The following is a 27,773-nucleotide window of genomic DNA, read 5'->3' on the forward strand; positions in this document are numbered from 1 at the left end:
TGAGTAGAATGGAGGTCCAAGATCAGTTAAAGAGACCCTTAAATTAACAAAATATTTTACCCCTTACGAAAATTGCAGCCAGTGTTAGACAAATGTGGATCCAAACAATATAACCAAAGTGTCAGACTATAAAAAGCAGAATCATTTTGTAGAAGCAACAAGTCACAAATTCAACAACCAAATATAGCTGTCACCGCTAGTAGTTACTCTGCTACATGGATGACAAACATCAGAGCCGTTTCTTTACTCAAACAGAAGTAAATAGTGTCAGACGCACATGTTCAATCATCCATTTGGCCGGACAGAACAGTGGGAAGTTTCCAGGCAAAGAAGCCACCCAGGTAATGTCGTTTCCATGACACTTAAACAGCTCCACATACCATCCAGCTCTGGAATGCCTCAATGGTAAAGCGCTGGTAGCGGCGGCTTGAATGCTGGTTTAAGAGCGGGTTAACAGATAAATTACTGCTCTTCAAGCTTCTGCTCTGCGTTTCACACAAAACACTTAGCCCCATGAGCTGGCTCGCCGCCCGGCCGAACCCCCAGCCCCCTCTCTGTGGGACAGAAAAAGATACACTGGGATATTTCCATCCAAAGCCATCCCAGAAAGACAATCAATAATAACACTGCAGTGGTGTTTTTTTTGACTCTACCCAAAACACATGGTTGAAAAATGGATTCATGGATAGTGTTAACATCAAATCAATGTGTATATTTCCATGACAAAGCCACAATGGAAACAGATTCAAACCACTGGACCAGTCGCATCTCTGTGTTGAAAATAGCTGAGCAGTGTTAACATGTTATTTCAGACACCGCTCGGCGCACCTGGTCATGACAATCACTCGGAAAAGTACACATGTTGATGGTTAACAGCATTTTGGCTGGTTTAGAGCAGTAAACACAAATAAACTATCGTTTAAGAAAGCACGATCAAGGTTAGAATGTGACCCGGACTAGTATAATGTGCATTTAAAGAGACGATACTTCAGTTTCAGCCTTGAAGAAACAGATATAAATGAACAAAGAAAAACAAAGAAGGGATGGATGAAGATAACTGCTTCATCTATTGTTTAAAGGTTGTTTTTCTGAGGTCTTTAATTTATTATTAGTACGATAAAACAAGCCAAAATCAACTTAAGCTTGGTTTTTCATTTCAAATTGGTCAGATGTTAAGTTATTGATTTCTTCAAAATAAACTAAAAAAAAGTTTAAAAAAATATTGTATATATAAATATTTGTATTTTAAGATAGCACGCTGTGTGATTTAGAAATAATGGGTAAATAGTCATGCACTTCCCCAGTATTCATATACAAAGTCAAAATATAACTATATACATTTTAAGGTTAATCAGTAGTAGGGCTGCACAATATACCGAAATATCCAAAACATGCAAGAACGATAATTTAACATTTTTTTATTGTATAAATCAAGCATTTCTTAAATCGACCAATCAGTGTCACGTTCTGTAAAGTTGTCAATTTGTACTTCTATGTCTCGTTGTTGTTTACGTCTCGGTCTGTCTGTGAGCTGTGCGGCGCTGCTTGCTAAGCTTGGTTGCGCGTGCACGCATCTTCATTTCTTAGGTGAAAGAAAAAAATATCGCATTATTATCGATATCGTAATTCAAGACACCAAAATCTTTAATTCACTTATTACCAATACTGGCAGCCCTAATCAGTAGTATTTTCTTTCAACCAAAGAAGTTCTGCTCAATACTTTTGATTTCAAATGGAATAAATTGTAAATAATAAAGAGTACATACGTTTTCTAAATGTTTTCACAAAAAAGAACTCTCCATATCTCCCAGTTAATTGTTGAGCATTATACAAAACAAAACTGTTTTTAGACAATGTACTGTAGAATAAAATTGCCCATGATTTATGATTAGTTCTTTGAACAAACAAAAGGCATTGTTCTAAGAGACCACACGTTTATTTCTCATTTAATCTGGGTAGACTGTGGTTGGTTCATAGAGATAATAATCTTAATAAAACTTTGTTACGACAACGTTATGTAATCTACCTGTTTGAAGAACACAACATCACAGGAGTCCATCTGTTTTTACTCTTTACCGGGCTCGCCTGAAAAATAGATTTGTAGTCAGAGGGAGCATCCAGTGACTCTCTAGCAGCTACCGCACTGAAATGAACCCTGCTTTAGGGTTGGGGGTTGGGGGGAGGTTGTCTGGTGGAGTTACGTGGCTGTAAAAGTTTGAGCTGAGCCGGGGGCTGGCGTACAATAAGCCTCCAAGCTGAGCTGAGACGGTCCTTCCTCTGCTGAAACACAGGAAGCTCAAGAGGATAACGTAGCAAGTCTGCATCATGCAGCCGTAAGTCAGCCACAGTGAGCGGCAGCAGATAAAGTTGTGCTGCATTTATTCAGGGATTTGAGAAAAGAAAGGGAATTCAAAGGCAGAATAAAAAATATATATATATTAGATTGTTGCTCTCAAAGAATTCCATGTCAATCTATCAATCAATTTGCTTTGACTCCTCAGTTGTACTCTTTAAAGGAATCTAGCAATAAATTAATCTACAAAAGAATTATCTGAATTTTATTAAAGTAATATATGCTCAACAAAACCAGTTCTTTAGGGCGGAGGGTGCATTGATAATTGACAACTGTATTTCTGCAACGATACATCAAAGAGTTTTCTTCAAAAGAATGTATTCCTCTTTACACAGAAAAAGCATTGAGAGGGGGATGTGGTTTTGAGAGCGCATTCAATAGAAATAGCTATGACTTAGAATTTACACAAATATCGTATACCAAAAATGTAAGTTCTGTCCCACAGCAAAGAGCACATAAGATAATAATTGAATATAACTTAGGTGTCAAAGGCACCATAACTGGGTTTTAACAAAATAAAAGCGATAATTCTAAAATATAGAAAATTTCATTTGTGTTTTGAACAGGCTTTCCTAGTAAATCACCAGACGACGTCGGTTTTCTAAGGGCTGGTACAGTTAGATTTACATTTATTTGGACAAATATCTCAAATTACTTTAACTTAAAAGTTGATATCTAATAATTCTAAAGATATCTAGAGAGTTTTCAAAGCTCTTTGTACTGATAGAGCGTCACATTAAGGAATGTCAATGTTATTCATGATACATACAGGATTAATACTCGATTGTACATTGTTGTATTGTTTGAGGAAACCTAGGCTAGTTTAAAAAAATATCCTCATGGCTTTTCGGCAGGAAAAAGTAGAAACAGTAAAAAGATGGACATTATATACTTGTGAGAATGTTGTGTACAGGCAGTCGTTTCAAAGCAAGAATTCTGATATTTGATGTAATTGTGAGAGAAGTTTTAGTTTTTTTTGTGATATTCTTCAATAAAGAAACCCAGAAACTATTTTTTTTAAAAGGCTTCATGTAAGAAAATGAACTTTTTTGGTATATTTCAGAGGGTTTTCTGAAAAAACGGTGTTTCTATTAACAGGCATTAAAAGGTCTTTATAGTAACATCTAAGACAATTTGATCTTTTAAGAAAATCTTAAATGAATCATCATCTAGTCTACAGACTGTCAAACCTGAATCAAGCTGTGCTTCATTCTAGCTACTCTTAAAAGTTCTGAAATAAAAATAAAAATCCGCAGACAAGTTGTCCAACAGAAGCGGACATTTGTCTGAAGTCACGGCACGTCAGCTTCGCCGTTTGTTTTCATTATACAGACGTTTCTGTCAAAGTCTGGGCTTCGGTCAAAGCAGAGAGTGGAGACACCTCTAGCTGTTTTTCTAGTGAGGCCCCCGAAACTGGCACATTAAAGACACTCACATGTCTTTCATTAGCCCTCAGACCTGACACTTGAACTTAAGGCCCATGGTTTCCGTCTCCTTAGACGATGGAGAAATACCCTAGAAGCCACTTTGTTCTTGTCTCTTGGGAAACGGTAGACCAAAGGCTGTCAAGTTTAATTCCCTGGCGACCCAACATCTTGTTTAGAAAAAAAGCTACATTGAATGTAATTAAGTAAGTAATTTATATTTATAGAGAGCTTTTCCAAACCAGAGTCACAAAGCGCTTAAACAATCACTGAAGTAAATCTTACATTAGCCTCAGATATCAGTACAAGGGGGAATTTAAAAAAAAAAATAGTACCAGAAAGAGTTTGTGTATGAAGTTACGAGAAGAGTCAAAAGACATGTTGAATGAGGAATGTTAGAGATGGAGGTAAAAGAAGAAGAGGAGGAGGACAGTCTTTAAATCTTGATTAAAGACATGAAGGGGATACTTTTATATAAATACAATTATTAAGACGGTAAATTCCATCGTTGGTTATATACGCTATGTATCTTTTTACTCCTTCAGGAACCAACCACCTTGGGCATAAATAGGATTAAAGACTATAGAACAGATCATCGTATACAAGGTTTTCTTTGCAACCCTCGCTGTGAGACGACCGCACCGTCATATGGAAACAATCCATCTCCACCCAGGCTTGGTAATGTTTCAGATTCCCTGGGCTAATGCTGGCACTGGTCTGGGGGATAGGGAGGTCAGACAAAACACTTCAAAACTTGCGGATAGACTCAATATTTAGAAAATATATAGTGAACAAAGACATTTGTTTTTTTTACAATTCCAGATTAATTGTTCAAAATAAAGGTCAGAATAAACACAGTGAGTCGATATTTAAAAAGATTTCCATAAAAGGCGAAAAATAAAAAAATCTTTTGATTCCCAGTTTTGTCGAGCGTAGGGTTAGATATAAACTCACGTCTCACTTCATCAACAAACTCGCTGTATTTACATATTCATCTCACAGCCAACAATTCAACAAGTCATAATATTAAGGCCACTGTGGATACTTATTATATATTTATTCTAGTCCTTATCTTCTGGTTCATGTAAGGGCATTAACTCAAGGTCAAGCGGGTTAATTTCAAACCAATAACTCATTTCATGCAACACACTATTCATTAAATATCAAGTTGAGTAAAACATAAGTTAATAGTAATTTTGAGGGCATCGAAAATCTGGACCAACTCCATTAAATGTTGCTAATGTTACCCACAGCGGTAACTGTTTTCCACAGGATGTTTCCTTTAATCAGTGAGCTCTTTACTATCAAAACAATATTAAAACCCCTAAAGGTATTCATGTTTTTTTTAATTAATGGGATGCACCGTTGAAAATTATGATAGTGTAAATGAATGGCTAGACAACATATTGTTTTCTAGACTTTTTTAATTTAGTCTGCGACAAATATAAGTAAGTAAGTAAAGTAAGTAATTTATATTTATAGAGCGCTTTTTTAGACCAAGGTCAAGTGCTTAAACAATCAAGAAAAAAAAAAAAAAGTATATATACTGTATATATATATATCTATACATATATATCTATATATATATATATATATATATATATATGTATAGATATATATGTATATATATCTATATATATATATATATAGATATATATACACACACCTGTATATGGTTTTAAAAATGAACACATACTGATTAATGATCTTCATAGCAGTGGCACACTGAGTATGTATATATACAGTATATATATACAGTATATATATATATATATATATATATATATATATATACACACTGAAAATTATAAACTTTAATACATTCTGAACCTTTCCCCAGTAACATGCTTTATATTCATTTGTTTGCTTTTCTTTTTTTTTTTTAAACTATGAGGAGGAATCTAATGAAAACAATGATAATGTCAATAAATGTTTTTGCAAGTTTAATTCAAGGCCAAAACAAAAAAAAATGACCCAACGTTCAGAAGCTTTATTTATGCCAAAACACTCCTTCTTTCAACTCAGAAACCACATTCCCAAACAAAATCACTTCTATTTTGGAGCCGCTGTGAACGAAAGCCCAACATTTATTGTTACGACCCACGCACCAGAACTTCCACTACAAACAACGTGACAGAAGTCTTCCCACAAAAAAGTCTGCTTCTGATCAACAACAGCGTAGCGTGTTTGGTAAACTTTCCTAAGCTGGTACTGACAGCCAGAGGTCAGTGTGATCAACACCATTCTTCTGTCCCGGGCTGTTTTTAGAAGCATCGGCGCTCTAGAAAGAAAGCCTGCTATGTTGGGTGCTGACCACTAAACAAGTGACCCACCCTCCAAAGACCAACCCGGCAATCTCGGGACTAAAATAAGTTGAATGAGTATTTGAAAAGCTTAAAATTGAAGTTAGATTTCTGAAAGATTTCATCATAGCCCACTTTAAAGGGGCCTATTGTTTTTTTTTTAATATCAATGTAGTTTTGTAGTTACATTAGTAAGTAGTGAGGCACTTATTTAAACAGGTCTCTCTTGAAAATGAGAATTTTACCTGTATAAATAAAGGTTTATAAATAAAACACATTAATCTCTTGTTTGTTTGCAGGTCTTGATCAAAACAGAAAGTTAAGTATAATTATTTCCCACCTATTCTGTTGTAAAAGACCACATGTGTTAAAACCCAGAGTGCAGGGACCAAATCTTGATTGAACTGATTGACAAAGATAAATGCGTTAAAAAAGTATTTTCCCGAAGTTTCCACTATAAGTCAAAGCACCACATTACTAAAGTACTGTGTCATAGTAAGTAAGTAAGTAATACTTGCAGAGTGCTTTTCAAGACCAGGGTCACAAAGCACTTAAACAATCAAAAAAATACCCAATAAAAGATATGCTTAAAAGGCCAAAACAACACCAAGACGAACCCAGAAGTCTTAAAGAATAAAGGAAAAGTCCGCACAAATGAAAATTGTTTCTTGAAGGAGTCAGTAGATCATCAAACACAGAGAGAGAGGAAGATCGTTCAAAAGCTTAGGAGCAACAGCCTGGAAGGATTTCTCTCCTCTGGTCCTGAACCGTGTTCAGGAACCATCAGTAGATTCTGATCTACAGACCCCAGAGCCCGAGCTGGGGTGTAAGGCTGGATCAGATCACTGATGTAAGGAGGAGCCTGACCATGAACAGCTGTTAAAGTAAGTTGTATCCTGAAAGAAACTGGCAGCCGGTGAAGAGATCTAAGGAGAAATGTGAGTTCTTCTACTAGAACATGTCAGATTTCTCGCTGCAGAGTTCTGTATCAACTGCAGGCGAGACAGATCCTTCTTGTTTAGACATGAAAAAAAAACTGTTGCAATTGTCCAGACGAGAAGAAACAAATATTATAATAATACAAAGACAGCTGCTCAGACACCACCTTGCTGTCCCTACAAGGTATCTTTTAATTACACAAGTATTGCAACATCATATTAGAGATAGACAATAAAGTGGGACATTTTATTCACATCTATACGACCGTCCTGTCAGACACGGTGACACTTTTTCATCATTTAAGGTGCGAGCAATTATCTCATCATCTTATATCCACTGAAGAAATGTCGTCTTACACTCTGGAGATTGTATTTCTGGATATGATGTAATGTAAATTTCGGACCAAACATGTCACAAAACTGTTTTACTCAAATTAACCGGATCACATCCTGCCAGACAGATCCACTCTACTCTGGACGGAGGCGGTTTAGCAACAAAAAATAGCCGACCGGAGTATTTCTAGCTTCAGTAACCAGGCCCGGCGCCTCCACCAGTCAGCGGGGATGAGGGATTGATGGATGACATCATTTGACAGTTCAAAAAACCTGCAGGTACAGTAGCTTTAAAACATCCCAGAACTTCCAACAATATCAACAACAATTTCTTACTACAGAGAAACTGTACTAAACCAGTCGATTATAAACAACCACTTTTAATTTCTTTATAACTTCATGAAACATTTGCAAAATTTATCGATAAAAAAAACAAAAAAACAACACAATTTCCACTTCACCAAAGCTGGCCTTGGACTAGTGTTTTCCTCTGAGTTGAGGCACTTTCCGAGCGGTTGGAAAACAACTGCAGAGGTATGCTGGACGGACACAAATCACAGATAACTGCTCTTTTGGGATCATCACCAGTCGTTCCCGGGCCAGTTGAGGAGGTCGGGGGGGTTTGGGGGGGGGGGGGGGTCTAAATAGCTGCATCATGAGGGCGTCCACATCTTCCAACAGCTTAAAAACAATCTCACACATTCATCACAGGTCCGTGTGTCACACATGCATCATCAGCATCATGAGGTTCACGTCACACTGAGGGTGGATTGTCACATGTCCAGTAAAACTCTGGGTGGGGTCCCCCTGGGTGTGTGAGCGGTAACAGGGCCTTGTAAATCAGGTGGGACCCTGTTGCGGCAGCTGTTCCCCTTGGGAGGGGTCGAGGTCGGATACACTCAGCTGGTGGCTTCTCACTTCTAACACCCCGCCCCCCCCTAAGACCCCCCTCCGGTAGTGGTCTCTGTCCCCGCCCCCTCAATTAGCTCCGTCCTCCACCCACGTCTGACATCCACTCGCTCCCTTCGTCCTTGCCTCCCTTCCTGCCTCCATTTCCTTGATTAAAACTGGTGTCGGGTCCTATTTATACATCGTCCCCCTCACTATCCCAAAGAAAATATATCAGTGAATGGATGTTGTGACGCTCGTCTGTCTCACCGTGATCCAGATGCAGGAATCTGGCTTCAACTTTCTCCACATCATTTGTTCCATTTTTTTTGGAAAATATGTGACTTAAGTCTGATCCGCGGACATCCATCATCTAACATCTGCTGCTTCTACTAAACCAATATCATTCACATAGTCTTGAGAAATTCACATTATGTAGGAAACACAAGACAAACATGTGTCAAACCTCAAGCAACAATCTTTAATAAAATATGTCACTGAGACCCCCATATACCCCCCCGACACGTTTTCTTTTAAAGACATTGTTTTCCGTCATAAATCTTTCCGTTACGGGGCGATTCATTTCACCTTAGAATGACTACGGCTAGCAGTGTTATTGACCAAGCTAGCAAGTATGATTCTAAATTCTCCTTCACTTGTCATCAAATTAAATAAATAAATAAATAAGACTCAATATTTTTTCTTTCTATTATGTGTTATGGGGTAGAAATGTTTGTCATTATGTATGGGTTGAACTGATTGCAAACTTTTTTTCAAAAGACCAATATAGTTTTTTTTTTAAATTATTATTACATTTGTTTAAACACGATACATAAACTTGTGAAAGGAAAATAAACAGGAACTGCGATTTTCAGGTAATGGCTTTTAACTTTTTTATTGTCGTTTGCAATTTCTCCATTGTAATGTGCAATTTAAAAAGTGTGGTGTGTCATTGTACACAGTGTTGTTTTATCTGGAAGCCTGGAGCTCATATTATCAGCATTGTGTTACAAAAATTGAAAGCTAGCGATGATGTCATAATGATGATATCGTAATTCGGAGCCAATACCGAAAAGTAAGTAAGTAAGTAATAATAAACAATCTTAAACAATTAAAAACAATCAAAAAAATACCTACTAAAATAAATACTTAAAAGGTCAAGATAACACAGAGACAAACACAAGCAAAAATGAATCAGAAAAAAATGGCTGTGAAACTTGGCTCCTGTCTTTTTTTTTTGTTGGTGTCACTTAAAAAAACAGTGCCTTCGTAAGAGCTAACTCAGGGTAATGTGTGTCAAAGGATATAAACCATTATTGTTATTTAAGAGGGCACACTTTCAGTATAAAAAAACATTAAAGTAATGAAATTGTGTTTAAAAAAAAGGGGACGTAATACATGTAAAGGCACTTTTTATAACTTGAATACATAGTAGTTGAATACATCAGATTTGTATATTTTCGACAGATCTTGGATTGATCCAGACATGAAAGGCAGCAGATCTTTGAGGATCTGAAGCAGGAGCCTCAGATAAGAGGGACAACAAGAAAGACCAATGACAGAACTTTACTCAGTATCTTATAAATGTACTGTTTAAATTGAATATTTTTGATTTTCCATTCAATCTCGATCAACTTTTCCACACGTTCGTCATCGACATGAGAGTTTTGCTTTAGTATGACAGGATAATTCGGTGCCATTACAAAGTGAAGATGACAAGAAGAGGAGAAAAGAAAAGATAACTGGAGGGTTTACCTTGACAAGTGTTGTAGTAGCTTTAGATGCTGCTGGTCCTGTAGATCCTGTAGATCCTGTAGATCCCCTCACTGTCTGCCCCGCTGGCACCAGAACCACTTTCACCTCCTTCGACTGGACTCACCGCAGCTTCCCACCAACACTCATTCCCTTCTTCACGCTCCACCTTCCTGGATCTCCGAAGAGCAAACGGTATCAGGACGAGAACCAGCGTGGAGCTGAAGCGATCTTGACAAGAGACAGCGACTCCTGCTCCTCCTGCTCCTCCTGCTCCGTTAACTGTTGCTGCGGCTGCGGCGGCTTCCGGTAGACTTTTCAGAATAAAGTAGTCAGCGACGTGGTGACGACTCATGATGTTTTTTTTTATTTTTTTATAAGTTTAAATTTTGCTTCTGTTTTAATTTGATATTCATTGGCGTACGACAATATTTTTTATTGTATAACTAAAACAATTAAAAAAAATAAGTTGCTTCAATAAAAGAAACGGTAACTTTAATAACAATAAAATGTATTTAAAAATGTTGCTTCAATAAAAACAAAAGTTTGTTAGTGAAATGTCTACGAACGATATTTTTATTTTCTTCACTTTTAATTTTTAAATGTAAGTTCTGTTTAATTTGAAAGACGCGTGTTCGTAGATTATGTGGGTTTAAGCAGATTTATGTATTAATTGTTCAATCGAAAACAACAAAAACATTTTTAATGAAAAAAAAGCAACTTAAATAATAATATTAATAATAATAAAAAAGGTATAGTTATAATGAAAAAAATTCAAACAGGTTTCTTTTGTGGGTGTGTTTATGTTTTTGGTCATATTATGGGAAGGACATTTGTGTCTGAATTTTCCAATCGCAAAAATAGTTGCTTCAATCAATTGAAGTGTTTTTTTTTAGTATTTTTAGTTGAAAATACGGTATTTGATTTAAGGAATAAAACAATAATAATAAAGAAAAACAAACGACCTCCATATATTAATGTCAATTTTAAACTTATTTTTAAAAATACTGATAGAAAATATGCAGGATGAATGGTATTGATATTTAGACTATAGAGAACAAAAATAAATCACAGAAATGATTGAAAAAGGGAACTTTACCAAATATAATTTAAAAAAAAGTTAAAAATAGTAATCCAGGAGTTTGCTGTCAAAAATTAAATGTCACTCTTTCCTTTTCACATATCCACCCTGCCTTCACTCTCATCTTCACATCCCATTAAGTCATCTCTTTTTAGATGATCGACCTCGAATACCTTACTCACAATTTCACATGTTCTTACTCTTAATAAAAAATCACAATATCATCCGCAAACATCATTGTCCTTGGAGACCGCATCAATCATTGAAGGATTTCTTAGAAAAAAAAAAGCATTTTAACTAGGTTTGTTTATAGTAACTTAAAGCTCTTTGTTTTACCTCCTTTATACCGGAAAGTAAACATGTTGAGGCTTAACTATGAATTTAGAGTCCCATTCACCTTTTTTCTTAATAATCGTGTAATGATAATGAATATTGAAATGTTTATTTATGTATTTATTGTGTGTGTTTTTGCTATTTGTATTGAGAAGTCTTAGTTTTACTAACATCATTATCAAATTTAGCATAAAAAACTTTTGTGTTAATGATATTTTTAGTATAAAAACGAACTTCATCTTTAATCCATTAGAATCTGTCTCACCGTCATCCTCACTCTATCGCTCTCCAAGATGTTTCTCAATGAAAACAAACATCTTCATCTATTTATTTGCTCCACTCTGGAGTGGGAAGAGCTCAAGTAAGACGTTCTCAAAAAAATGCGAAGCAAAAACAAACCATGTCGCCCGGAAGAACCCTGGATCCTGTTTAGTCCCTCGGGTGTGTGTGCAGCTTTTCATCTCTGTGTGACCCTCATGGGGCCTTGAACTGTCTCATTGGTATGAAAAAAAAGAGTTTTTATTCAGATACTGAATAAAGTCACTAGTCAAATATCTCTATGGACATCCAGAGAGATGGACAGAAAAAAAAGAAGATATAAATCTAGATATAAAACAACTTTACATTATGTTTTTGGAGAAAAAAAAAGCCTCCCCAAGGAAGTGATGATGCTGACCATTGTGTAGCCCCGGAGCTTGTACAACAGGAAGCCAAATGTTCCTCATGTGCTGTGGAGGACACAGGAAGCTGCAGGGTCAGTATATGGGACACAGATGAGAGACGTTGTCTGGATGGACTTCAGATGTGAAAAGCAGATGGATTTGTTACATTCACAACACTGTCCTCGGGTGATTGAACCATGTTACTACAAAAAATAACAATGTATTTGTCACTAAATTATACATAATATAACATTATGTTGATGACAATTATTTACAAAAGAGCAACAACTATAGATACAGATTGCAGGACGTTTCACTGCAATATTTTACCGCCATCTGGTGGCTAAGAATGTGTAGCACACACTTATTTCGTATATAGTTTTAAAAGTGAAAGATAACATTTTCAAATTCATTCAAACTAAAGGAGTATCGATCATTTAAGAAAACATTTACTTGAAAATAAAAAAGAGTATTTATCTATATCCATTTCGATGTTGAAAGTGGAAGGTTGCCATCTGCTGGTCAAACGAATCATTGCAGTCGTCAGTTCATAGCTTGACTATATTTATCATCAGGGGCTCCACTTTGACACACATTCTTAGAGGTGTGTGTTACACTCTGAAATTAACTCGCTACCAGGAAGACCACACACATGCTGCTTCCATATAAGGATGTATTGATTCTGTGTCCCATTTTTAAATTGTTTAAGTCATTAAGTTGTCTAAATTATTTTTAACTTCTTATTTTTATTGATCAGTTTTCCATGTTGATTAATCTTCATTAATAAAGTTCAGTTTTTTAACAGTCAAGAAAAACCACGTTACAAGTGGTCTTCATACTAATGCAATATGAGAGAACCCTCTTCAAAACCATCTTGAACCAGTCAAATCCAGAGTAATAACAGCCGTGGCTGTGTCTCATAATCACAGACGAGGAGAGTCAAGAATCAGTCGGTTCTCATTAGTGGTCGGTTCTGCTCTCGACCGCCATCATGGAGCGTTCAGACCGGGAACACAGCTCGGTCATCAGAGTATTAATTCATCAGCCAGCTGCTCGGTGACTCAACAGATGATAAAAAGAAGGATGTTACCGTTTTAGAAAAGGTTTAATCTCGCTCGGTATGACTCAAATGTCGTCAATTACGCGATGAAACCACAGTTTAACTCTCAATTAATGACCACCCTTTCTTTTAAGAGACGACATGTACTTCGTGTTCATCTGGCGTTCACTGTGGCGTGACTACCTCATCATGAAGAGACGAAAGCCTCGAGTTCAGATGTCCTTTGGGACTTGAACACCATCAAGTGCTCCCATTTTGTGAAATCCTAAATTGTGGGTTATATCTGTTTTAATAGCAAACACAAAATTAAAATGCAAAAATATGAACAAGGTCCATGTGCCGAACAAGGCCCTTTTTATGGCTACTTTCTAAGGAAGATATATAACAGGGACGTGAAAGTCATTCCCAGTCTTAAGTTGAGGGCAGGTCAACATCTGTACTAACTGTCTCTAACAGGATTCATGAGTATGATGGTAAGATCAGTGTTTTTGAACTATTTCTGTCGTTGTCTTCCTTTTCCAAATACACATACCACCAAATACAAGCATCGAAACACGCCAATTCTGTCAATTCCTCACCATCAATAATCTTTTTTTATTTTATTTCATCACTGATTCAATGAAACTTTGTGGTACTGAGCTCTGAACTATGACCTTATGTTTTAGTTTCAATTGTGAGTTTGTCTTTAACACATGTGTAAAAGGATAGGGGTTTGTGAAGACTAGTCATTTAACAGATTTTTATTTCTGAACCTCTTTGACAAATTTGGTTTATATTTCGTTGTTTAAGTTTTTATGGATCTTTGTGTGGTTTCAGTGTAAATTTGTCTAATTTGATGTGATATTAATTTTTTATGAATCTGTTCCATCAGAAAAATTAAAAATGTTACCATTTGGGCAGCATTTACATGTTAACATGGTTCACCTGATATTGAACTTAAATCTTGCAGCATTTTTCTTTACATTTTCAGAGATTTTGTTTTTTTTCCAACTTTTTGTAATGAAAAAAGGTTCATTTTTTCAGTTTTTTGAGACTTCAGAAAATCACATTTTCAACATTTATTTGTGCTCACATGGTCCGCCAGATATTGAACTTTGTTTTGTGGCATTATTTCCTGCTTTAAAAATGTTGATTTTTCGTAATTTTTTTAACTTTTCGTAATGAAAAAAATTACAATTTTTGTAGACATCAGAAAATCACATTTTTATTAAAAAAAACTTTTTGTTTTCACGTGATCCTTCAGACTTCCCAGAACCACATTTTCAACATTTGGGAAACATTTAGTTGTGCTCACGTGGTCCACCAGATATTAAACTTTGACGCATTATTTTCTCATTTTAGAAAACACTGATTTTGGGCAATTTTTTTTAACTTATCGTAATTAAAAAAAGGTTGATTTTTTCATTCTTTCTTTTTGACACTTCAAAGGACATTATTTCAACATCTGGCCAACATTTAATTGTTTTCACACAATAATAAACTTTGATTTTGCAGCAGTTTTTCAAATTTTTAGAGTCGTTGATTTCTGGCCATTTTTTTGTAATAAAACAAAGGCAGACCATGTTGACCACATGATGTTGAACCAAAGTAATCTGCTCGGCCTGCACTCGTTAAAAACTTGTACAATACATTGTACAGTTTGAGGCCCTTAGAGTAGATACACCATGTTTTGTCATGACTCCTCTCAACTCTAGGGGGCGCATTTGAGCATCATATCAATTTATTCATTTTCATCTCGGTTCTCAATTTTCTCATCATTACTGAGTCTACCAACCAGGAAGCTGTTGAGGTTCCGATGCCAGAGTGGGAATATCCATGAGCTCCTCTGAAGTGCTAGTAAAAGAACCCATAAAACACTGGAGCCCACAAACACAATCACCTCCACGAGTCGTTGCCACTTTAAGGCTTTGCTGTTTTATTCACTTGTTTTTCCTACAACAGCAAATTACAGAAGCAGTATTGAAAATAAAACTTCCTGTACTTTTTTTTTTTTCCATTTTGTAAAAAGAAACGAAATCAAAAAAAAGGATCAGCACAAAAATGTTATCGACGGTACAAAACGGAGAGCGCTAAAATGCCGTGTCCATGACGGGTGTCAGGTTTTTTTGAAAATCCTATTATGCATTTTTCAATAATGAAAACATCTGCGTATTTTTTTACATTTCAGAATTATATCACATAAAATCTGAAACTGCTTCTATATATAAAATCATGAAATGTTGTTTTTTTTGTGTATTTGTTTCTGCTTTTTTTTTTTTTTGTACGCAAAGGAACGCTAGAAACACATAAACTTTTAAATATATTTATCAGTGCAACATAGTTTTCTTTTGAGTCCACGCTACAGTATCCTGTTGTTCCTCTAGTGGAGTCGACGTCGTTGGGGCTACATTCCCTCTTTAGCTTAAAGCACAGACGTAATGGTGTTGAAGAAGAAGTGAGACGTCAACTTAGGCATGAAATGTCTTCACCATGGCGCACACACACACACACACACACACACACACACACACACACACACGGACGTCGCAAGTCTTTGATTGTTTGTCCTTCATCTGAGATGCTTCCAAAAAAAACAACCCTGCAAACAAAAGTCTGTATTCCATCTGGAGAACAGTCATCGCTACAGTTCGTCCCTCGTGGTCGTCGAGCTCCGTCTTGACAGTTAAAAAACAAAACAACCTTTGGTTAAAACCGTCTGATGACGATCAGTTGACCCCGATGGCGCATCCTGATGACATCACAGCGTGATGGGCTGCTACTCGTGAACGAAAGAAAAAAAAGACAATAGAAAAAAAAACGATGACAGCAGGCGAGAAACGAGGACAGGGATCTGAGCTAAAGTCATGATCAGCACCAATCTTTCAGTTTTCGGCGTCGAACCCTCCGCTGCTGACGGAGTTGCTTACAAAGTGCTTTAAAGCTGCAGTGTCGCGATTAAGTGAACAATCCACTTAAGCTGAAGATGGTGGTGGATTTATTTGGTATGTTTGCAGACGCGTTTTTTTTTAATCTACCATTGAATAACCGTCTACGATAACCTTCAGGAGGGCTTTCACACTAAATTCTATGCAAAGATTTAGACTCTTTCAACTTCTTAAATGCATCTTAAGATAGTGTCTGTGATCCGGTTCTACGATGGATTTTGTTCAAAAGTGTCTGAAGAAGGAAATCCTAACTCCTCTTCTACAAGCAGGCTCTAGGATATAACGGACCTTTTTTACGGGACAACCGATTGTGTAACTATTTTGTAAGGTTGTCCCTGAAGGTTCTCGTTCATCCAGGTCATGGTTATCCAAGAAGTTCAAAAGCGAGTCATCTGGACTATGTAGAGTTTCTAGGAAGACGTTTTGGACCCTATGCAAGGAGCTTGGATCTTCCGATCTGGGACAGAAGATCCAAGGGGTTCAAAAGTCTTCTGGACTGTGTAGAGTTTCTAGGAAAACGTTTTCACGGCTCATCCGAGGCAGCTTCTTCAGTTCCGGTTCCGGTCAGTCCTCCAAACTTCCTGCGGGTTTTTTCTCTGCTCCCGGACCAGCCGAAAGGGTACTCGACCCAAATTGTGATCCAATCTGTCTGTGAAGGTTCCCGTTCATCCAGCGTCATGGTTATCGAAAATCTTTAAAAGCGAGTCCACTGAACTGTGTAGAGCTTTGAAGAATTGAATTGAAGAATCTCCGAAACTCCTAGAAACTCTACACAGTCCAGTGGACTTGCTTCTGAACCCCCTTGGATCCTTTGTTCTGGAACAGAAGAAGCTCCTCAGATGAATTTCGAAAACATCTTCATAGAAAATCTAAACAGTCCAGTCGACCCGCTTTCGAACTCCTTGGATCTTCGGTTCTGGAACAGAAGGAGCTCATCGGATGAGTTTTGAAAACATCTTCCTAGAAACTCTACACAATCCAGTCGAATCGCTATAGCTACGGTCGCTTCTTTCTGTTAAACAATGGTCGGTGTTCCCGTCTTTCCATGGCCTCTAGCAACGGTATGTTTCCTTGGAGTACTTGGAGGAAAGATGCACCAGTGATGACTAGATTCCTGTATCAAACACAACTGGTAACACACATTTTATATCAGTCTAATTTTTGGATTGTTGTTCTTTGGGATTCCTTGTTACCCTCCCTACCTTTGCTTAAAGTAATGAGAAAGCCAGGTCCAACTATCTGTGTTTAAAGCTCTTGCAGACCACTTGGAATGACTTCCAATTTGACACATTTCGGTATCATTTCTATCATTTCTAGCGCCAACACGCTAGCTCGACATCTATTTTAAAACCCATATATTATCCTTTAAAATAACAAAGTTTTAGCTCTGGAGCGCCTTCATATCTTGAACGTCTGAAATTTTGTGTGAAAGCCCTCGATGAAGAGATCCCTTAATGAAAAGGTAGATTCACTCACTCACCCTTTTTTTTTTTTCAGTTAGTTTTTTTGATGTTTGGACCCAAACTCTAGACAATCCGAGCAGCTTCATGAAAAGCTCACGACATATTTACACGCCACAGTCGGAAAACAACAAAAAGAAAATACTGCATTTTTTTTTTTTTTTTCCCATTTTTACTTTCTTTAAAAAAAGGGCAATAAAATATATTAAAGTTATTTACACTGTGTGAGGACAGAAACAACAAACACAAAAACAAAGCGCTGGGATGGATTAGAGATCCATGGTTTTTCGCAGGTATGGATGAGAATTTCCTGTTTTTTTTGTTGTTGTTTTTTTTCTGCTATCAGAACTGAAGCCAAGTACGAGAAACACACTCGGGTCAACAAGCTCGATGGACTAAAGGCACTGTCAGAAGCATACATCGACATGGTTGGGATGCTCGTGTTTACGGGGGGGCCGGGCGGGGGGTTGGGGGGTTTGGCGAGCCGTGGGGAATGAGCACACCCTGTATGCCACAACGTTGGGCAAATTCTACAGTTTTGCCGGATATGGTTTCGTGTCGGATCAGAACTGATAATAAAAATCCTTCCAATATTTCTTTTCTCATAAATTGGTCTCAATAACCAGCAATCCGATTGTAAAAATGAATGAAAATCAAAATAGAAAATTAAAATATTATCTAAATCATCTGTACATATTTATTTTGTACACAGTGACCCCTACTGGTGGGTTTATTGTTTTTTTTTTTTTCGTTTTTTTTTTTTTTTCCTGCAGCTCCTGAGAAAAGCATGTATCAGTCCAAACCTCCCACTGGTTCCTGAACGCGTCCCCTTCTCTCGGCAAAGAGGAAGGCAGTCGTTTTTTTTTTTTGAGTCACGCAACCGAGAGGATTGTTCAGTCTTGTGCGAGCTCCGGTGAATGACGAGAGCGAAGGATCCTCTCACGCCTCCGAGTACGAGCTCTGTACGTTGAGTTTGTCCTTCTTTAACTTGACGCCGTCCACGAGCTCAAAGTTATAGTTCTCCAGGGCGGATAAGTTCCTGTCCGACATGGCGCCGTGCGAGCAGGCGCAGTAGAGGACCACGCCACAGATGGCGCCCAAGAACACCCCCAGGGCCGACATGGCGATGATGGTGATGAGGATGGGGTCCAGGGTCTTGAGCATGTTCCCCGTGCCGCTGATCTGGTTGGTCTCCACGAAGTCCGGATACTCGGTGATGTCCTCGTCTAGAGAGCAGAGAACGTTTAGAACGGATTGAACGACGACGGATTCTCCTCGTCACACAAAGATGGTTTTCACTCACTGATGTCATTGAACTCGTCCTCCGGTAGCATCGGCTCGGTGGGCACGTCCGGGTCTGGTTGAAGAAAGAAATTCAATTAAGCTTGAATAACAAGCAATCTTTGATGATAAATGCTGTTGAGTTATTATCTTGTTCGTCTGCCTTGAGAGAATCATTCATGCTCAGGAGTAACAAGCTCAAGCATCTGCTCAGTAAAAGTGATTTGATATATTTAAGCAAAAACATTTATTATTTATATTTAATAATTAATTTTTAATTCAATTCAATATATATTTAAATAAGTTGTCATACATACAATTCTTTATATGTCTATGTAAACCTCAGTCACAAATGTTATGTGAAAAATGGAATGAAAACAATAACTTTCTTCCATGTTTACGATGCGTGTTGTGGGAGCAAATTCGTAAACAATGTTCATACTGTTACGTTCATATTAAATAAATACTTGTTTATTTGTGTTGTTTATTAATGAACATTTCATTATTTTGCCATTTTCCTAATGCATTTTTTAAATTACACACTTTTTTCACATCAATAATATGTAACATTTTTTTTATTTCACCAAATAATTGCTTTTTTTTTATAGTATTTATATTTTTGCACATTTATTTTTTTGTTTATTTTTTTGTTAACTGTTTAGTTTTTTTGTTTTTATAATCTTATATTTTACACTTGTGTAGATTTGATAAATTAATGTTTTTGTGCCTTATTATTTATATTTTTGCATATTTATTTATAAATAATTAACTATAAATTTATCTCAATAACATAATACCGTATCTATATTTCCCTGTTGTAATGATCTATTATTTTGAATAATTACGTTTTTTAAATATTGCTATTTACATTTTTTATCAAGAAATGTTTTTTTCCAGGAATTATTTCGATTTTTGAACATTTATTTTCTGATTTAATTAGGAACTGTGAATGTTATTAAATGATATAAACATTGTATTTAATTTCCCCGTTTCTTACTATCAATTCAAAAAAATAATCAACCTATTTTCATTTTTTAACTTGATAAAATACGTATTTTCTTTAAAATTACTCTTTAGATCTTTTGCACATTCATTTTTTAAATTTTATTTCCAGCTTTTTTATGTAATTAAGTAATGATATATTTAATCAATTTGTATAAATGATATACTATTTTATTCAACTTCCTCGTTTTTATAATCCATTTTTAAATATTACTTTTCAAGGCGTTCAAATGTGTTTTTTCCACTTACTATTTAGATTTTGGCACATTAATCTTTATGATTTTATTGCCAAATATTTATGTAATTAAATGATATGAATAATGCAACAATATGTATACTTTCCCTGTTTCTTATTATCAGTTAAAACAATTAGTATTTTGCTCTTACTATTTAGTTTGCGCATTTAATAATTTATGTTTTTAATATTGTTATATTTGATAACATTAAAATAATGATGTAATATTGTATTTAATTTGCCTGTTTCTTGTAATCAATTAAAAACTTTTTTTTACCTTTACAGTCCGCCACAGTGAGTCCGTTGAGAACCTTGACATCATCCACGGCGATGTCTCCCCAACTCTTCCTCTCCACCAGCCCTTCGATCACCACCTGCACCAGAGTTCATCATCATCATCATCCTTCTACTCCGTGCACAAACTGAGAGACACGTCTTCACTGGAACGGGATTCATACCTGGTAGGGTTTGTTCGTGCTCGGCACCAGGACCCGACCCTCCCTCCAGCGGTTACCCTGGTGACCGCTCACCGTCCACAGCAGGATGTCGGCGGGTCCGTCCACCGTCTGCTTGCGTTGCTTGATGTGCAGCGTGCCGATGTGCGACCCGAACATGTGGTACCAGAACGACACGCACAGGTCCGAGTCCGGGGAGCTGACCACTGGACTGACCAGCCGCGCCACCTCCGTCTCCTGAAGGCCGGTCGCCAGAGTGTAGATGAAGTTCCCAGAACCGCCTGGTGGAGGTAAAGAAAAGATCTGTCAGGAACCCAGTCCGATGGAATGGATGAAAGATTTTTTTTGTTGTACCTGTGTGATCCATATTGGGGCCGGTGTTGAGGGTCGGGGTGCCGCTGGACTGGATCTGCCATCTGGACCCGGTGTTCTCAGAGGTCCAGCTGCAGAAGGACGGGTCGTTGGCCCAGCCGAAATCACAGGCGAACCACAGAAAAGCTGTGGATGAAGACAAAAAAAATAAAGATCAGATCACAGTTCAAGTGAGTCTCCAGGATTATAACCCGAGGATCAGTCCCTTTTTTAAAATTCACCACTAGAGGGCAGTCAAGAACTGCAGAATGAAGGTTCTGCACCTCAGAGGGAGGAAAAAAAAAGGGAGGATTTTTGCTAATGATCTCTTTTGATACAAGGCATGTACAGAAAAGAGAAGACATACCAAGACTGCTCACAAGACAGACAAGGTCTGAACATCTTGTCCAGCTGAAAGAGCAACATTCCCGACAGTCCACAGAGAGTTGAGGATTTAATGAGAGCAGGGACCAGAGGTTCCAGAAGCATCTATGGCAACGGCAGAGGGACATATTCGAAACAATTGCAGTCTCCGGTGTGAATGCGGTTCAGGAGGGTTCTCGCTTGTGCAACACTCTCAGTGTCTGTGAGACATCATGACGTTACAGCCGAGACAGTCCTGGCCGTCTGGATGACACATCTGGCCTGATGTTGAATCATAACCGTGTAATGTCTTGCAAATGTCAACGAGATCGTTCTGAAGTCACAAGGTTTGTTTTGTCTTTAACAAGAATTAAAGGGTCTGTATGAGGAACTTATTATGTCTCTCAAATTCAAGGCAGAATTGTTCACAATAAGTGGAACTGGTCATTTTTTGTTGTTGACATTTGTGTTATATATGTTGTTAACAGCAACATTTTATTGGAAATATACAAACAATTGTTTATGCTAATAAAAAGTAACTCATGGAGAAACCCGGGATTTTGGAAAATCCTTCTAATATCACTACAAAACCGTTTAATGCCATGTTGGATTTTTAAGTACATTGTCAAGAGTCACAACTACAATGATTATTTCACCCCAAGATAATACTGGCAGAACATAATCTAGGTCTGTGTGTGCTATTGTAAAAATATAGAAATGGAAACTGAACTACTCTTTTCTATAAATTTCCATTACAGTTTTCTTTGACCTTGAACTCTATGAGCTTATGAAGCTCCATGAAGCTTCATGAAAGTGACAACACTCGTTTTTTGTCGTTGCATAGAAATAGGATTCTGACGGTCAGTTTTCTTTGTTAACATTTGTGTAGTATGCGATACTATTAAGAAGATAGAATGAGGAATAAGCCTTCGTCACCTAATTAAAAGTATCTTAAAACTCCAAATGTAAAAACGCCATAGATCACAATAAAAAGCAGATTCATGGATAAACCCTGGATTTAGACACATTAACATTTAAAATATGTTGTTTAAAAAGATAATGGGAGCCGGACTACTATTACTTGTAGAGTTGGACTGTTGTTTATTTGCATTAGAATTTGAATTTAATCGTAGCGTATGGTGGAGTCAAGAAATAGGCTGATGAAGCATCATGAAGCTTCATGAAGCCGTATCAAATTCTAGCCTGATGGATAGAAAATAACTTTTTTTTTTTTTTTTAATTAATTTTACTAAGATACCTTCACCATGGTATAATAGTATTGTGCTCATCCAGTGGTGATCATTTTTTATTTTTATTTTCTAAAATCCCCAGCACCATCTACTGAGTTCTAAAAGTCGAAAAGACTTTAGAGTTTGAATCTTCTTTATTGTTATTTGTGTTTTCCTAGAAGTCTGATACGTGTGAGGTAGACAGCCTACTTTTTTTTGTTCCAAAAGATAAATAGATGTAAGAAAAAAAAAAAATGTTGGCCCAAATATGATTGATCACTCTTGTCTCCAGCAATCAGAGCATAGTGGCAGAGTGAAGAGGATCAGTGAACGGCCCATTAGCCAAGGTCAGGGTTGTGGGGGTGCAGCCTCTCTGCTGGCTCCATCAACCTGCTGCACCAGACCTCGTACACCGCCGTCGACATCCGACCCTCATTTGTGGCATTATTCTCCTCAGTCATGAGTATTTATGCTGAGTCTCGATACACGACTTAAATACACAGACTAGACTTAACCGAATATCATCTCACCTGGGATTGTATCCACCTCGACAGTGGTCGTTTCCAGCACCGTGGGTCCACCTGCTGGGATGACATTCACCAGTTATCGTCACGGTTAAAAAGCATCTCATGCACAACATGCAACCGTCATGCCAAACTGAGATATCCTGCTCTGACTCCATCTTGGCTCTGAATAATACATCCACATGACTGAGATGCTGCCCGTCATCGGAGACTGCTTGTTAATGGAGGGTGGTTGGGGGGGGGGGCGTGCAGGGAGGGCGGGTAAGAAGTAGGAATCTAGGCCAAGATGGGTTGCAAGAGGACAGCCAAGGTGAGAGAGGGAAGTGAAAGGAAGAGGTGTGATTTCTTTGAGGCATAGCTGACTGGAAAAGAGATAAAAGGTGCGGCTGGTTGGTGCCACGTCGTGCAAGAGTTTGGAGCATGCAAGGGTTTCAAGGGAGGAGATTTTCTCCAGTTTATTTTCCTGCCAAGGAAGTAGCAGAACTCTGACTGGAATCCAATATTTACAATTCTATTTTTTTACGCGCTAAACTGTAGCTTGGTTTCTCAATGCTAGCATTTCATAATTACTTCTGCCAAGGAGGTATAGCTATCTGTATCTCATTCTGAGTTAATTCAGCATTGAATATAAATGTTGATACTAAATCAAAGAACAGATTACTCTTGCTGTTCTGGATTATCGTTTGAATTCAGGAGGTTTTTAAATAAAGTATTTTTAAGTACTTTCCTTTTCTTTTTTTTTATGACCCACTTCTGGGTCACTACTGCCACCTGCTGTCTATTTGTATCCGTTGTGCTATTCCAAATACTTGAAAAAGGATATAATTAAATAGGCAAAAGTAATGTTAGACAGCACCTATTAACATCAAAATATTCTACAAATGTTGGTGCTTTTTCTGGATTATATTTCACTTGCATGGCATATAAATGCTAAAATAAAAATTGGAAGAAAACTGACTAACATTAATAAAAAGTTAAATTTAAATATAATTAATCTTTAGTATTGTGTTGTTCTTGTACATTAAAAAATAACAGTTACATTTTGTTTTACTGATTTTATTTTATGTTCTGTTTTTATTTAGTAGTGTAGAATGGTATGCACTGTTTGAGTGTGTTTCTACTTTTCAATTCATTTGACTTGTTGTGCACATCAAACAGAGATAAGGAAAACATTTGATCTGATATTCTCTGCTGAAAAGTCTCTAAAAGCTTGGAGTCAGGACAGGCAAATGCAAGAGTCTGGATCTAAAGGTGTAGCAGGAGAGGAAGGGGAGTGGCGGTGCAGGGAGGGGGTTAAGTTGCAGCCTCAGGAGGGCGATGTTAGCACCTGTCGCGTCGTAGTCATCACCTGTGCCACTGTGGCAGCTCGCCTGGTCGTCGTCGCACTCGTCCGACGGCGTGGTGGCGAGGACGGTCGTGGTGGTGGGCGGAGGAAGCGTCGGCGCTGCGAGACGAAACAAAAAAAGAAAGATGGCCGCGGTTACAGAACATCCAAGCAAGACGTAGAACGTTTTTTATTTCTGCTTCAATCAGGGGAAACGCTGATCTCGGGGCGATTAGCAAACTCAAGCGACGGAGGTGAGCGTTATAAATAGATTTAAATCTGAAAAACATGATGCTGGAGGAGAAGCTGCCAGCTGCCACAACAGCCTATCATTATGGTCCTGCTCCACTTGGATGCGGGCGAGTCTAACTTCTTCCGCTGCCCACTGTGGAGTGTGTGTGTGTGTGTGTGTGTGTGTGTGTGTGTGTGTGTGTGTGTGTGTGTGTGTGTGTGTTCGGGGTGGTTGAGTAATGAAAAGGCTCCCCGCCCCCCCCCCCTGGTGCCGGAGGAGGAGAAGAGGGGAGATGATGGAAGGTGTAGATAGAGACAGGCAGAGATAGATAGAGCTCTGAAAAATGTATGTGTACAGTAACCGTGTGAGTGCGTGTGAGGCCATGATGGCGCCCGCTCCCTCGCTCCGATGAAATATGAGGCTGATCAGCCCCTGTCAGACTCGGGGCGGGGGAGGTCAGGGATGGGGTCAGCGGCGGCATCAGGGGAGCCTCTCACAGAAAATGAGGATTTAGCTCCTGAGGCCCGGTAACAACGGCACCTGCGCGGGTCTACCATGCCTGGCCAGGTGATAGGAGGTCGGGCTTAAGTGTTCATGACTGCGTTTGGCATTATCTCCCCCCAAAAAAAACAAGCATAATCGTTGGACCAAAAGCTCCCGGCGGAGTCTCGCTGAAATCCAATATGTAAATCCACTCAGCCACGCTGTGATGAAACCAAGCTCGTTTAAAGCTCCACAAAAAGGAAAGTCATGCAGGGAAAGGTGTGTGGCGTCCCCCCCCCACCCCCCATGGGTGCTGTAATCCCACTGGGCCAGGTGGGCTTGCATTTGATCCCCTCTAGAAGTGGCCGGGCCACGCGGGCCAGCTTTGATGTAAGTGACAAGTGTCAGGATGAAGAGCAGGATCCGGACAGCTGTGGGCTCCAGGAGCCCGTCGTCTTTAAATAACCGTCACCGCAATAAAGACTTTCAGCCACGACATTAACTCGGATGATGGATGACTCACCTGGAGGAGTCGTGTGAGCGCTGAGGAAGGTCTTTTTGGTAAGAGTTAGAAACTGTCGTCACGGATCAGAATAGAATCCTCTTTATGAATGCTTTTATTGTTGAAACAGTTTCATAAAGTCTTTACCATTTGAAAATAATACAATTGTTCTGGTTGTCATGGTGATGACGCTGCCGCAGGTTTTCTTATATCTAAGGTGTTTTTTTTGTCTGTTATATAATTTTTTTTTTAACTAACAAACCTATTCTATTATATCACAGATAAAAATCTTTTGTCCATTTCTCTGGTTGCCAAAGTAGAATGTAATGGATAGAAATGAAAGAAATGAAAGACAAAGAACACCAGAAGAAAGTAAAAAAAAAAAACTTAAGCATTAATATTGTTCTTATTATTATTGCATAATTTGTAATACATTAGTTTAGTTAAGAATAGTCTGCGTTTTATAAATAAAAGTACAAAAAAAAAATTGCCTACAGCAAACCAGACAATTTACAACATGTAGTTACTTTATTCCGACACTAGGGGAATCACTTTTTCTTCCTTTTTTTAAACCATGGACAGGCACTTAAACTAATGATGGTTTTGTTTCTTCCTTTACCTTTAACTGTTTCATTTTTTCGTTGAAAATGTTGTTTTAAAATGAAGTTGATTTTAAAAAGAAGACATTTCTTTGGAGGCAGCAGAGAGTCTTTTTGCTCTGGCTGCTTCCCCCGTCACCAAACCTCATATAAGAAGCCAGAGATTGATGGAAATTTCTTGTCTTTTATTTGGTTGATCGGTTGTCATTGAGGCGATGGTGGGTCCCATAGCATGAATGTTCTAAAAAATGTGCAGGCAATTACTTTTTTAAGGATTTCTTTTTTTGGGGGTGGCCCTGATCTTTTATAGTCCAAGCACAAGTTATTGGGCTTATATAACGTTTACTTCCATAACAATTTAGCTTAGCCCAGCTCACCTTCAATCTCACAGCCGAGCAGCTCCAGTCGCAGGCCCATCCCAGCGGGAGTCGCCCTATCTGGGTAAATCCGGATGAAGCGGGTCAGCAGGGGGTCCACTGTCCGCAGCTCCGGAGTGTCATAGTTGCCGTTGCCTTCGAATATCTGTTCGAAAAAAAGAAGGAACATGAAAAAAGTGAAGAGACTATCAAGGACAAACAAGATGTGTTTTTAATCTCTTGCATATTCCTGATATCTACAGCCGAGCAGCGGTTATAGAACCGGCACTTGGTCAAAGAAAACTTTAAGCTGCCGCAGCCAAGGGAAAGATCAAGGCGAGATAAGAAGAGAGAGATACGAGCCGAGGAGTTGAGATGGAAGTGGATTAATGGCTGCGATCACATGGAGTAGCAGCGTAGATGCAGGGATCTTTGGCAAGAGGAAACGTATGGATCCTCCTCACTCCCTCCATAAATCAACCATCAGCCCATCTGGATCAGATTTATGCACCGTCAGGGATACTTGTAATTGGGGAGGAGGTTTTTTTCGCGGTTCCCCTCGGAGGTGGTGGATCTCCCACGGATTCTGGAGCATGCATTGTCCAAATTATAAGTGTGTCTTTGGCGAAAGTATCGGATAAATCTCGGGGTCACTTCTCTGCAACACTCCCAGCCGCCCATTTTTGGGGAGGCTTCACAGAATAGTGAGGTTGAACTTTGAATACAAAGAGAGGAGGAAGGACGACTGTGCACAGACTTGTAAAAGACTTCAGATGCTTATCCTAATGTGATCCAGAGCGCTGAAGAAAATTGTCTGCCTGGTGGACGGAACTCAAGCAGGTGATGGAAAATAGCTCAGATGGATGTGATAGTGTGTGATGATGAATGTTTCGAAGAGAGACTGGTCTTTTTTTTCTACAAGGTTACAGCTAAAAAGTACGAAACACTGACCAAAAACAGTTTTCTTCAACTGAGAAAAATCTCAAAATTTTGAAAAAAGGTCGCAACACTATCTAGAGCTTATTATCCATGCGTTTGTGTCTTCTAGTTTAAACTATTGTAACAGTTTATTTTGGTGTCTAAACAAGAATGATCTGTCTCACCTGCTGTTAATACAAAACTCTGCAGCGAGAAATCTGACCCGCTCTAGTAGAAGAACTCACATTTCCCCGATCCTTAAAACTCTTCACAGGCAGCCAGTTTCTTTCAGGATCAATTTTAAAATTCTGGTTCTTACTTTCAGATCTATTCATGGTCAGACTCCTCCTTACATCAGTGATCTGATCCAGCCTTACACCCAAGCTCGGGCTCTGAGGTCTGTGGATC

The 27,773-nt window shown here is 38.2% G+C and overlaps 2 protein-coding genes across 6 annotated transcripts in view; both read right to left on the reverse strand.

Moving 5' to 3' along the window:
• Window positions 1-10,252, reverse strand: part of itgb1a (integrin, beta 1a) — a 32,197-nt gene extending 21,945 nt beyond the window's left edge. Inside the window, exon 1 of one of the 2 annotated variants that reach the window (XM_087788793.1) lies at window positions 9,995-10,252. The gene's annotated coding sequence lies outside the window, so the exon portion shown is untranslated. The remainder of the gene's footprint in view (window positions 1-9,994) is intronic. The other variant, XM_087788794.1, reaches the window with a different exon arrangement.
• Window positions 10,253-15,123: 4,871 nt separating this feature from the next.
• nrp1a (neuropilin 1a) overlaps window positions 15,124-27,773 on the reverse strand; it is a 59,409-nt gene continuing 46,759 nt past the window's right edge. Inside the window, exons 10-17 of one of the 4 annotated variants that reach the window (XM_087788814.1) lie at window positions 26,469-26,613; window positions 24,300-24,395; window positions 22,958-23,008; window positions 20,839-20,982; window positions 20,488-20,765; window positions 20,307-20,403; window positions 18,815-18,868; window positions 15,124-18,737 (exon numbers count right to left, since the gene is read on the reverse strand). In XM_087788814.1, the coding sequence (XP_087644940.1) occupies window positions 18,451-18,737; window positions 18,815-18,868; window positions 20,307-20,403; window positions 20,488-20,765; window positions 20,839-20,982; window positions 22,958-23,008; window positions 24,300-24,395; window positions 26,469-26,613 (1,152 nt within the window). In that variant the 3' untranslated portion in view covers window positions 15,124-18,450. Of the gene's footprint in view, window positions 18,738-18,814; window positions 18,869-20,306; window positions 20,404-20,487; window positions 20,766-20,838; window positions 20,983-22,957; window positions 23,012-24,278; window positions 24,396-26,468; window positions 26,614-27,773 lie in introns of all 4 variants that reach the window. The other 3 variants (XM_087788813.1, XM_087788812.1, XM_087788811.1) reach the window with 3 other exon arrangements.

The sequence above is a fragment of the Callionymus lyra genome, chromosome 4 (assembly GCF_982586985.1).
Source record: "Callionymus lyra chromosome 4, fCalLyr1.hap1.1, whole genome shotgun sequence".
NCBI classification, from domain to species: Eukaryota; Metazoa; Chordata; class Actinopteri; order Syngnathiformes; family Callionymidae; genus Callionymus; species Callionymus lyra.